The sequence below is a fragment of the Punctularia strigosozonata genome (assembly GCF_000264995.1).
Source record: "Punctularia strigosozonata HHB-11173 SS5 unplaced genomic scaffold PUNSTscaffold_8, whole genome shotgun sequence".
In the NCBI taxonomy this organism is placed as follows: Eukaryota; Fungi; Basidiomycota; class Agaricomycetes; order Corticiales; family Punctulariaceae; genus Punctularia; species Punctularia strigosozonata.
The window spans coordinates 1,446,686-1,458,174 of NW_006767440.1; the positions used below are offsets into that span (position 1 = coordinate 1,446,686).

The 11,489-nt window shown below is 54.0% G+C and overlaps 5 protein-coding genes across 5 annotated transcripts; all 5 read right to left on the reverse strand.

Moving 5' to 3' along the window:
- Window positions 1-282: 282 nt before the first annotated feature.
- Window positions 283-2,461, reverse strand: PUNSTDRAFT_144486 (uncharacterized protein; the record flags this gene model as incomplete). Its single annotated transcript, XM_007385071.1, has 3 exons — window positions 2,063-2,461; window positions 1,865-1,987; window positions 283-1,800 (listed from the first exon to the last, which is right to left on the reverse strand). Exon 3 carries the CDS (start codon window positions 1,786-1,788, stop codon window positions 283-285), a length of 1,506 nt encoding a protein of 501 aa, XP_007385133.1. The 5' UTR covers window positions 1,789-1,800; window positions 1,865-1,987; window positions 2,063-2,461.
- Window positions 2,462-3,183: 722 nt separating this feature from the next.
- PUNSTDRAFT_70434 (uncharacterized protein) lies at window positions 3,184-4,127 on the reverse strand (the record flags this gene model as incomplete). Its single annotated transcript, XM_007385072.1, has 4 exons — window positions 3,184-3,549; window positions 3,621-3,722; window positions 3,773-3,978; window positions 4,043-4,127. 4 exons carry the CDS (start codon window positions 4,125-4,127, stop codon window positions 3,184-3,186), a joined length of 759 nt encoding a protein of 252 aa, XP_007385134.1.
- Window positions 4,128-4,528: 401 nt separating this feature from the next.
- PUNSTDRAFT_114420 (PLC-like phosphodiesterase) lies at window positions 4,529-5,628 on the reverse strand (the record flags this gene model as incomplete). Its single annotated transcript, XM_007385073.1, has 2 exons — window positions 4,529-5,048; window positions 5,108-5,628. 2 exons carry the CDS (start codon window positions 5,626-5,628, stop codon window positions 4,529-4,531), a joined length of 1,041 nt encoding a protein of 346 aa, XP_007385135.1.
- Window positions 5,629-6,564: 936 nt separating this feature from the next.
- PUNSTDRAFT_104244 (carboxylesterase) lies at window positions 6,565-8,877 on the reverse strand (the record flags this gene model as incomplete). The annotated part of the gene is made up of 14 exons (XM_007385074.1): window positions 6,565-6,597; window positions 6,653-6,819; window positions 6,875-6,969; window positions 7,025-7,058; window positions 7,112-7,250; window positions 7,310-7,424; window positions 7,482-7,546; window positions 7,600-7,663; window positions 7,723-7,906; window positions 7,966-8,040; window positions 8,094-8,111; window positions 8,164-8,411; window positions 8,461-8,565; window positions 8,615-8,877. The coding sequence occupies 14 exons, from the start codon at window positions 8,875-8,877 to the stop codon at window positions 6,565-6,567; spliced, it is 1,605 nt and encodes a 534-aa protein (XP_007385136.1).
- A 228-nt stretch (window positions 8,878-9,105) lies between these two features.
- PUNSTDRAFT_121175 (d-4,5 unsaturated-glucuronyl hydrolase-like protein) lies at window positions 9,106-10,882 on the reverse strand (the record flags this gene model as incomplete). Its single annotated transcript, XM_007385075.1, has 10 exons — window positions 9,106-9,167; window positions 9,227-9,455; window positions 9,519-9,672; window positions 9,731-9,827; window positions 9,877-10,008; window positions 10,065-10,164; window positions 10,214-10,243; window positions 10,298-10,421; window positions 10,473-10,819; window positions 10,862-10,882. The coding sequence occupies 9 exons, from the start codon at window positions 10,880-10,882 to the stop codon at window positions 9,276-9,278; spliced, it is 1,185 nt and encodes a 394-aa protein (XP_007385137.1). The 3' UTR covers window positions 9,106-9,167; window positions 9,227-9,275.
- Window positions 10,883-11,489: the final 607 nt, after the last annotated feature.

Consider the following 11,489-nt stretch of genomic DNA (forward strand, 5'->3'; position numbering starts at 1 on the left):
GGTCATCATGCGCGGACATACAGCACTATTCGGTTACTAGGAGATATCGCTGCTGTTCTTCGGCAATTAGGTCAAGGTATGAGTCGACGAGCAGGCCTAGGTACGCGAGCCGGTATTCAACTCGGTTTGTAACCTAGAGAGGGGAGACCATGATGAGATTCTTAGGATTAGGACATCCAAGAGTAAGCAACAGAATGACATTTGCATAGGTTGATGAATCTACCTGCGCCGCAATGGTGACCATCATGCACACAGCGCCAATATGCCTAGCACCCGCTACCATCACCAGGAATGATCCCACTCATGCCACGCCCAATCATCGAAGTCGGCGTTCGTAGCGTAGAGGTCCGCCAACTTCTCGCACAACTTGGCATCGTCGCCCTCGGGTTCGTAGGCGTACATCTTAACATAGGTCACCTCAAGTCCCTCCATGGCTTGTAACGCCTCCACTGTCTCCTCGTCAAAACCCCCGAATTGATGATGGCCCGTGAGAAGCCGGACCTCTCTCAGGCAACCGTGGTCCACCCTGTTGACGACCATCTGCAAGAAGAGGTCCTGCATCTCCTCGTCGGCGGCGTATGTATACCAGGTGAGCACTTCCAGTTTTGGGCACCAAAAACCGACCTCCTCGTCCATGTCCAATGCGGTGATCCATTCTTCCATATTATAGTTACCGCATACCGTCAGGAAACGGAGACCCCAGAAGAGCTCCAGTATTGGGAAGAAAGTCTCGTAGGTGACACACTTCATGGTAAGATGCTGCAAGAGATGGTATGGATGGGACAAATTGTCGTCTTCATACCGCTCTATGATCCCCTGAATGGACGACGCATTATTGCCGTCGCGGAGGCCCATTGGCTGACGCTGATCATAGTGATCACAGATATGGAGCGTCTTCAATGCCGGGAAAACGAACGTCCACAGGATGGCGCAGACCATCTCCTCGTCAGCCACATCGATATTCAGGTAGAGAAGAGAGGGCACGGTGATAGACACGGGGTCGTGCATGGGCTGATCCGATGGTTCGACGCCGCGCAGTCCAAGGCCCAAGCATCGGAGGTTTGGCGAACTCTGAAAAACGGCGCAGATGCTCTGCATGGCGGGTTCGTACAAGGTGCCCACTGGGATGCCCAAGTGAAGTGTCGTGAGCCCAACCATCGACACGCTGCAGCACCGCGCGAAGCACTGATCCAAACGCAACACGGCCAGGTTGGGTAAAGGTGCACCACCGAAGGTCATGACGCGTTCGCCGCGCGGTTTGAGGATGGACCACGTCGAGTCCGGATAATACTTCCGTTCGTAATCCACCAATAACAACGTCCTGAGATTCGGGGCCTGGACGTTCTGGAGGCAACGAGCGACGACCTCCGTTTGGTTTACCAAATGGGCCACAATACGTAGAGTCGACCAGCGATGGGAGTGCTGCTTCAGCAGTTCCATTCCGGGATGGATGTTGGGGGACGTATCTTCGTCACCATCTTTCCTCTCGTGGGCTGGAGGATCGAGCAGTAAGTATATGTTGAGCAGCTGGGAACCAGAAAGTCGGAGGAGGCGAGGGAGTTCCCGGTGCATCTCCCGATAGTCGGAAGTGACGGTGATGTCCGTCCAAAATCGGGATTGCCCTTCGATGATTTCATCCCAGCGCCTGCAAATCCGGTGAACGTAAAAGGTTGGGTCGTCGTCGTATTCCAATATTTTCAGGAGAATCTCTGGAGGACATCGATCGATGGGAGCATACGAATGAATTTGTCGTGCGGTATTATGTCCCGACAGTCCTCTACGAGACATGACACCACGAAGCTAATTATCCATAAACGTAAGAACAGGCACGGGTAGGAGCATTTTCAGAAGGAAACTCACGTACAGGCTAGATTCCAAGCTAATGTGTCCCCCGAAGGACGCTGTTCAGGCGTTCAGCGTCACCCAGGAATTTCCGAGGGCTAGTGGCAAGATCTTGGGGAGTCGATGGATGCTCCGTAAAAGACAGCTGCAGGAGATGACATAAGATGGCGAGCGAGACTATAAAGATAATGCCATCCGGCATCCGGAATGGACGGCTCACCCTGGGTAAGTCGTCGAGCGCCCTAAGATAAAGGATTGTTCCCGTGGGATCGGAGATCTCGCTCGCCTAGATCACCGAGGTACAATTGTGTATAAATAACACAACTTCTTCTCTTGCTAGTGAATCTCTTGAGCAGCAGATAATCGAACGTGACGGTAACGCCGGATGTCGCCGGGTCTTTAGCGGTGTACGAATCAAGATCGCAGGGATACACGCATACGAGATGGACTTGTCATGAAAATGAGCAAGATCCAGCTCAAATGCTACCATGCGACTCCCCTTCTGGTCTGCATGCTCCACTTGGCGCACCCGCGCTGAGATCTTGTCATAAGGACCTCACTGCTTACGGAAGTGTGCTCGGCTAAAAGCAGTCAGCCGACACTGAGTCTTGAGAATAGCTCCTTACCCCATGACACGATCTTGTCATGGCATCCATGTCGGCTCGCACCGCGCAATCTGTGTCCTCAGCACATCGTCAAGAAATCCGGCGGGTCGTCCCGACAGCTCAGCGGATCTTCCTGATTTAGGCTATATTTCTCCCTCGGGCCCGCCGATGGCCCTTGCCTGCCCGTATGGGTGTGAAGATCAGGAAGCAGATTCTGCCATTGTCCTTGCTGATTTGGGTTTTTCGTGCTGCGATACATCAATATTTCTCGCACGGAGTGGAGCTAGGTTATGACCCACCGTGCACCGTACCAAATTGCGCGCCAATGCCGAGGTCACCGGGCATCTCGCGTAGGTACGTTGCATGAGCATCGGTGAGAAAGCGGATGGCGCATGCTCGTAGCGAACCAAGAGAAGCCAAGCTTTCTAACCGACTCCCCAACAATTGCGAGCGATTTAGGCAGCAAGATCGGATGGTTTTGAGAAACCCACCGCGAGCTTTTGCCTGATGAACGGCCCCTTGTTATTGGTTGACATGAGATATTGGATAGTAGACATGCCCTTGTCGATGCCTCATAACGAAGAGGATAATAGTATTTACCGCCGAGTGGTTGAGCCACGAGCTCTTGATAGAGCTTTTCAGAGTCCGCACCAATGCCGCAGAATATGTCTTCGTGTAATGCTCGAGATGCTAGTAAAGGCTGCATACCATCGAGCAAGTTTTGTCTCAGGGGACGTTATGTGGCATGCAGAGCTTTGTCTTGCAGGAGATCCTGGGCACCTGTTGAAGGCATCTCGCGTGACCAGTCAAAAGGGTACACCGGCTTTCCAGACGGAGTCCATCGTTCAATCGCAGCAACAGCGGCAGTGCCCCAATCGAATAGCTCATGAGCGGCGACGTCTTCGGCGGTTGGCGAGTTTGGAGACGAGAGGGGCGGGCCGTCGACGAAGACAACGAGCGCCTCGTTGTGAGCCCGAATGAAGCCGTTCCGAACGCCGTTGCGAATCAAATCTCGTAGAGGATCATAGAAACCCAGCACGTTGACGACAACGACAGGCTTGTTGTGAATGCCCAATTGTGTCCACGTCGTTACTTCCAGAACCTAGACGAAACGTAGGTTAGTATTTCATGTCATCATGAAGTCCTATGCCAGGGGTGTGATGGTAAACTGACTTCTTCGTATGTGCCGTATCCACCCGGAAGACCGATGAATCCGCACGACCTGTCTGCCATGATCGTCTTGCGCTCGTGCATAGATCTCACCGCGATCTGTTTCTAGAAATCGGTCCAACGGTCGCGATGCAGGTCCGATAGGGCACACGTACCACCTCGTCCTTCCCCCCCTTGCTTGCCGAGCGCAACGCGCTTCTTTGCTCACCCTCACCACCAGACGCGACCATCGCGTACGGGATGACACCCAGCACGTCGCCTCCCTCGTCCCGGACGGTACTGCTAACAATACCCATGATACCTCCGTTACCTCCGCCGTACACCAAGCCACGGCCTGCTTTGGCAAGCGCTCTCCCTAAGGCTGTATGATAAGACCTTCAGTGAATATGCACACCATTGTTGCTCAGAGCTCGGAGAGAACGCACAGACAGCCGCTAGTTCGAACGCCTTCTGAGTCCCATATGACGCGCCGCAGTACACAGCGATCGCACTGTTAGTGGTAGATGACATTGGCAATGCAAGGGCGAGTGTGGGTGGACTGTGGAGGTCAACGCTGTCTTGTCCTGGCCCAGGGAGGACAACGAGTTTATTTTGGGAATTTCGGATAACGCCATGTGTTGCCGGTCGGTCCAGAACTGGATGCTTATTAGACGACGGCGCCCCTATACCGAGGTGCGAACACCCTGCCCGGATGTTGGCGGGGCAATCATCCCGACGGTGTTATACAAACAGATTCTGGCGCTCGGAGTATCGGTGAATGTATAGTTCTGTGTAGCTTTAGCAGCTAGCTACTTGCGTCGCTGGTCCAGCGCCGGACACGCTTCGATACAGGCATTGGCAGCAACAGCATAGCGTAAGGACAACATACAACAAGAGTCGCTGGGATTCTTGGTACTACGTTGTTTTCCGCTCTACACCCGATTCCACGATCCCGAGTCAGCTTCTGGCCAACCTTCTTGGCCCGGTATCCTTCCGCGAAAATTGAGTTCAATCAATAGCGGAACGAGTCCGGCCTCCTCGGGATCGGTATAGAAATCCATCATCACCCATCCCCTAACCCGAGGTTCGACGACCTGCATGTCACCACCACCGACATAGGTCCGGATATCATGCAGCTTGTCTTGGAACTGCTCCTCCTCGACCTTTAGCGGGAGCGCACCCTCGCCTCCACGACGGAAGGTGCTTGCTTGGTCGACGAGGAGGCCCAACAACCACCGGCCGACGCGTGCATTGACGCCTTCAATACCAAGACCCCACTGTGGCCAACCGAAGCCCCGCGCGATGGTAGGCGGCATGGCGAGCGGTAGCGACGATGCGGAGAGATAGGTGATGTTTAAACATGGCGTAGGAGGCTCGTTAGCCGGAGGGAGCAGTATCCGGGTCGCTAGTTCCACCTTTTCTGGTATAGACAGAAATGATGGGATGCGATACCTGAACAACCGTTCTCAAGTCAACACTCGTGAACCAGCAACATGCAAGGGCGTACTTGCCAGTCATGCGTTCTCACGAGCGTATTCTTGCAGTTCCAGGTAAATCCCCATTTCTCGCTGTCCGGCCAGTTCGACGGATGTATCCCGAGGCCTTCCAGCCCGCCCTCCCACTCAGCCCCATCGCCTCCGAAGCGGCTGAACATGACGATCTTCCCCCGAATCTCTCCGAGCGAAGGTATACGATCGTCCAAGAACCACCCTGCAAGGCCGCCTTCACTCTCCTCAATCTCCCTCCGCACTGCTGCGGAGAATGCCCGTGCGGGAGTCGTGCGCCAGTCCTCCTGCTTGATTGACATGACGACCGTTTCACGACATGACGCGGCGTCAGAGAAATAATCATGAACGTCCGCGAGAATAGATTGGAAGGTGGCTTTCTGGGGGTATATGTCGTGATAGGCGATGAGTCGATCATGAACGAGCGAGAGCCGAATGTCTAGCACTCGGATGCCCGACCGCAGCTGTACGGCGAGCGGCGTCTTGAGTGATTGACATTGAGCGAGCGGCCAACCGTAGAAAGCCATCCTATAGTGGATTGGAATGGACCGAAGGTATACGCTTGATTGCAGACTCACGTATCATGTGTACCTATGGTTATCGCATGGTTTGCTCACGGTCGGTGGCTCATTCACATGCAGTGACTTGCCTGGTAGAGTCAAGGATGAGAGTGGGACGCCATCCGGGATATCAGACAGGAAGGACCATGGATGATGCCGGGAGAGTATGAGCAGCTTGACCCCCTCAGTTGACTATGTTTGGTGCGGTCAGAACCGAGAGTATAGCAAGAGATCCGCAGTGGCTCACCCATAGCCTGTACGCACTCCATGCACATGGAATCCCGCGCTCGCTTGAGATCGCTACACTCCTCCAGGAGGGAGTGGAGCTCAGGGGGACGGTCAAGGAGTATTCGCGAGGAACGTCAGGCGAAAGGTCATCATTGGATGATCCTTTCTTGTCTACAGGTCCGTCGCGTTGATAACTAATGGCAAGAGCTGCTCTTGTCCTTGAGAAATGGATAGGTCGTGTCCCTTGGCGCGGATGCAAAACGCAGAGATGGGTTGTTGAAGAGCCGCAAGCGTCGCGTACGACGAGCCGTTCACTTGTCCAATTGAAGATGGTCAAGCGATACATGCTGTCCCTCGTAGAGCGTTCGTTTCCTAAGCAATGTGGCAGAAGGTCCTGATGGACTGTGGCAGCCTCTCAGAGTGCCAAGCCGCAGGTATAGTATGGTATTCCCTGCACGCCCCAATAGCGGAACGCCAGTTGCAGGTGACGTCACGATTCAATGATCGTATGACGTCTTCACCTTAGGCTTTCGATTGCATGTGTGGACTAGCTCACTCGGACACAAACTGATCAGACCGCGCTGTACTCAGTTATAAAGGTCGCCCGTGTCAGGTTTTTTTCCACGGGAGTGTATACGATGAATTTCAGGTTTCTTATGGGTAAGCGTCAGGATCTCAGCAAGTCCAGCTACCACATTCCGGGAATGTCTGTAGACTTCATTTAGATACGACGTCAAAACCCTTATGGAACCGCCCGACATACCTGAGGAAATATGTGAAGTAACTTGTTCCAGTACGCGCATGATGCATCCGCCGAAAAGTGATCGCCAGGATCAGCTCCATTAGTGTTCAAGCCGAGGATGGCAAGCGACGTTGTATCCTTGGTGTCATACTTCTTCCAGCCAGGTATTTCCGGGCCTTTAGTGGGATCTGGGATAGGATCGTCATGCATGATGCGTGGCAGTAGAACGACGAACGCGCTTACCCTTGATGAAGTTGGTCCAAGCAGTAACCATAAGGTTTGAGATTGCTATCTCCTCCGGAGTTGCAGCAACAAATGGCTGCGATTTGATAATGGTCCTAACATGGTCAGATGCAATGTAGCCCCATATCTTCGTCGTTTTGGTGGATTTACCTCCAGGTTCCCATTACGAAACGAATATCTGAGCCTGACGCGAAAACGCTCAGCCTTGCGTTGACAGACAGCAGGGCCAAGCTCTACCATGAAATGTTCCAATGCTAGTGCCTTGAGAGTTAAGGTTGGACGCCAGCAAGTCGAACCGGTACCTCCACACCGGCAACACCAAATCGTCCGTCCGGTGAGTGGCCAGATTATGGGCCAGGCAAAGCATGTGAGCGTCCTGTTGTCAGGTTGTCCATGAGCCTGGTCCCCATCCGCACAAGTACGACGGCATCTTACTCTCCACATTCCAGCAGTTGCATTGAAGGTTGCTGGGAACTGCGTCGACGGCACGGGATAAAGTTCCTCTAGCTTGGTTACGTTGTTCCAGGGAATGTTCAAGTTGTTGCTTTTACTGCAGCGAGGCTCAACTTGATCAGGTAGCAGAAGTCAAGAGGATCGGACGGCATACCAGTAAGCAGATATATTGCTGAAGTATGCAGTAGGCTCTGTATTCACAATGAGTGTGCCTTCATCCTTCCGACGTGCCGCATCAACACGCATGAACCAAGCTCAATACTGAGACGTACGTGGTTCGTGCCAATTAGCAACGGCACCTTGTTCGTATGCCCCGCCTTGGTCTGGGCCACGTAACTGCGATGGAACGCCTCCTTCAACTATCCGGAATATATCATGACCGTAACGAAACTTACTCATAGAAGATGGTGCGATTGTCAGTTACAGGCTGAAATTGCGCGTTCGTGCTGATCTGCGCGCTTTGCAGCTCCAGCACCAGCGTTTTGCGCAAGCAATCCAACATGCCCTTCCCGGTCGTGCAACTGACATTCGTGGCGATAATCTTGAGTTGCTGGTCAATCGGCCACATGGGCTGCGCGGCTGAAACGGGCGCAAGTCTGATCAGCAAGTTTGGGACTTTCGAGATGCGCTGCACGTACTGTCAGCGCTTTGCATGACCGCCCCACGAATGAGAGGGTCGTCAGGCCAACCGGACATATATTGGTTGGTTGTCTCTGAGAATGCAAATGAAGCTTTGTCATCTCAGGGAGTCGTCGAAGCTGCTAACCTGCTCCAACGGACTCGCCTTGAACGCATCATCAGTTCAGGTGCATACTGAGGGGACGCGATTGTTATACCTCCGAGGACAATTTTGTCTGGGTCTCCACCGAAAACTCGCGCGTTCGCTCGTATCCACTCAACAGCAGCCCGAGTATCGAGTAAGCCGATATTCTGTGTTGCACCCGAGGCCTTGATCTCTGACGAATGCGGGTAGCCGAACAGTGCGAGGCGGTAGTTATAGCTGGCGAAGACGAGGCCTCGTTCGGCCATGTAAGATCCGTCGATTTTGGGATCTGACGAGGCGCCGGTCGTGTATCCCCCGCCACTGTCCACTCGAGTCATTGACTGGTTTAATTCGGAATCTTTGAACGTACTGCGTGTAGAGGTAGATAGGCAGGCCCGATGCATTGACAGGCGCAATCACGTTGATGCGTAGGCAATCTTCGCTTTGGACTTCAGTGCCGTTACCGCCGTCAGCACTGCCAAGTCTTTGACAACAGTCAGTTGTTATTATGCTGGCAAACTCACGCCGCCTGGATGCACGCAGGCCCAAAGGCGTGTCCATCGAAGGTCGCCTTCGACGAGTATGGCCGAGGCGGACGCCAGCGGTTGTTGCCAGACGTGTCTTGCGCATAACGAATACCGTACCACTTCTTGAGCTGGACGGTGGTTCCGTTGGTGTCGTCCATAAACCCTTGGACGGGGCCAGAGGTCGTATGGGCCAGCAAAGCCGGCCCAACACTGGCTGCCGCAGCTCCCAGCAGCGATGTGAGAAAAATTCGCACCAACATCGTGGTCGTTGTGAATGAATCTCCAATACATCGCGACACCTAGTCGAGACTTATACTGGTCATTTGACGGACTTCTTGCACGAGAAGGACTGATCGCGTTCCGCAGTGATCCAGACTGGGGCGCGACGGGTGCACCTCGGCGAATGAACTCACCGAGGTCCTAGCGGACAGCACATAGACGACGACCGACATGAACATCAACCTTCTTTGTGCTTCCGGAAGTGCGCAGGTCGTAAAGGTTTATATTCTCAGGGGATCACGCCACCTCATTCGACATACACAAGGTCATCCTTCGTTTAACATGAATGTTGTCAATAATAGGCACAACCTCGATATTCATAAGACACACCGACTTCTACCATAGAGCTCCCTGCTAAGGGACGCAGACACGGATTCATCTAGTCACATTTCGCCAGTCCCATCTCCACAAGCGTGTTCCCGGTTTTCACAAAATAATAGTCCCCATACACGATCCCCGTCAGGTTGTTCGGAGGATTAGTAGGGTTATTGACCGTCCCGTTCAACAATAGGCTCTCCCATTCTGGGCGCCAAGCAAGTTTCGTGTTCGCCGATATGATCTGACGTGATGGGGGACGATTAGAGATATTATAGGATGTGCGAGTGAAACCAGTTCCGCGCACGTTGAGGGCCGCATTGATCCAATGAGTCGCACCGCTATGATTGGCGGGTTTGAGAGCGAGTTCTTGTTGAGCAAGTAGGAGCAGGCCGGACGAAGCGATCATCGCGGCACTGCTGTCAGCTGGACGAGGCGGCCCAAGAGGGGCATTGAAATCCCTAATGCAAGGTCAAGTTAGAGACGGGTCTCGGTATGCATTGTATTGCCGCGTCTTACCAGGGGACAACACCATCTGCGGGTAAGTTGTCCACAAAGTAGGACGCGGTGCGGCGCGCGGTCTCCAGGTAGTCCGGAATCTGGGTATTCGCGTATACTGTCGTTCCCGGGTTAGATAAAAACGGACAGAGATCGGAGAGACGCACTGTTCGCAAAACCATAGATAGCCCAAGATTGGCCGCGCGACCACGTGCTATTGTCCGCGTACCCTTGCGACGTGCGTCGGCGGATGACGGCGCCTGTGGTCGAGTTGTACTCGACGACGTGGAACGTGGAGCCTAAGGGTATGGAGTTCAGATAGATGATCTGGAATAGCGCGACGACCGTCACCAACCGTCTGGGCGAACGTGATTTTCCATGGTCTTGTTCGCGTGCGAGATGGCCATTTCGCGATAGGTGCGGTTGCCAGTTAGAGCTTCAGAATTGAAGAAGACCTGATTGGCGTTCAAACTTGAGGGTCCAAGAACGCGGATAGACGCGTACCTCGAGATTCATCATGTTGTCGATGATGACCTGGTACGACCGTCGTCAACCGCCTCCTTTGACCGCGATGAAACATTCGCTCACCTGAAAATCGGTCGGGTCGGCGGTATCCCAGGAGCGCGTGCAACCCACTATAGGGTTGAACCGTCCAGCCAGATGGTTTGCAAACGCATTCACCGCCGTGACTGCCGTCTGGTTGTCGGGATTCCTACCTCACGTCGTCATCATCAAACAGCATACATGTACGCAAACAACCTACACCGCCAACTCGTCCACGAACGGGAAACTAAGGAATCCGACGTCGTGCCCCACACCGGTGTTGATCTCCAGCGGTATCTCTGCCGTACTCCATGCCCTCCCCAGATCGACCCAGTCGGCCCCCTTAGTGTTCGCCACCGATTTCGGGCAAAGCGTGCTGCGATCCTGCATAGCATACAGCGTCGCGGGGAAGAACCCGGTCGTCCATGTGTCGGGCACGAACCAGAGCCATGACCCGGTATCTCGCGTGGTGTACTGGGGATAGACCCGAGACGCGAGTGAGGAGGTGTTCTGCGCTATTGCGAGGATCTTCTGCGAGACGAGAGGAGAGAAAAGTTCAGGGGGGGCCTGGTGAGAAGTGGCCAAGGCGTTCGCCGTAAGCGCACAGACAGTTAGGGCGAGCGACAGCATGGTGGACGTACCGGCAAGTCAAGACCGCTGAGGATGCCTTATATGAAGCATGCGCGATTCCTGCATCGGCCTGATTTGCGTCGAGCAGGCATGCAGCTGACCCTCGTTCGTGCGGCGTAGAACCTGGAGCGTGCTTCGCCGTGACGTTGCTTGCGTGTCACGGGACAAACGCGTGCGTTCGTGGGACCCAGTCCTTACCGCTACGGCCTTGCAGACTCTAGAGTACGCCGTCTGCAGCTCATTATCTCACCCGTAGTGCTCGTCCTGGCTGTTCCAAGGCGGCAGCGGTACTAGTGTAGAGAGAGGTGGAGAGTCGCTGCTCCGGGAGGTTGCGGAGCCCATGGGTCGAATACATGCGTGCAACACGTGAGAACTGGCAACCACCGCAGAATCTGAAGTCCAGGAGAGGCCAAGAGGCCTGATTATGAATCCTGACGCGGATGAATGAGCAAAAGGTGCCTTCGTATCATGAAGCGCGCTGGGAATCGACGCTCGTGCTGCCACGAGAAACAGTGCTGACGTTCCATGGTGTTGTGCTCCCTGAAAATGAGGGCGAATTGGTACGAGCGACATCGACAACGTTTGCATGTCATCCCCGCAAGATGGA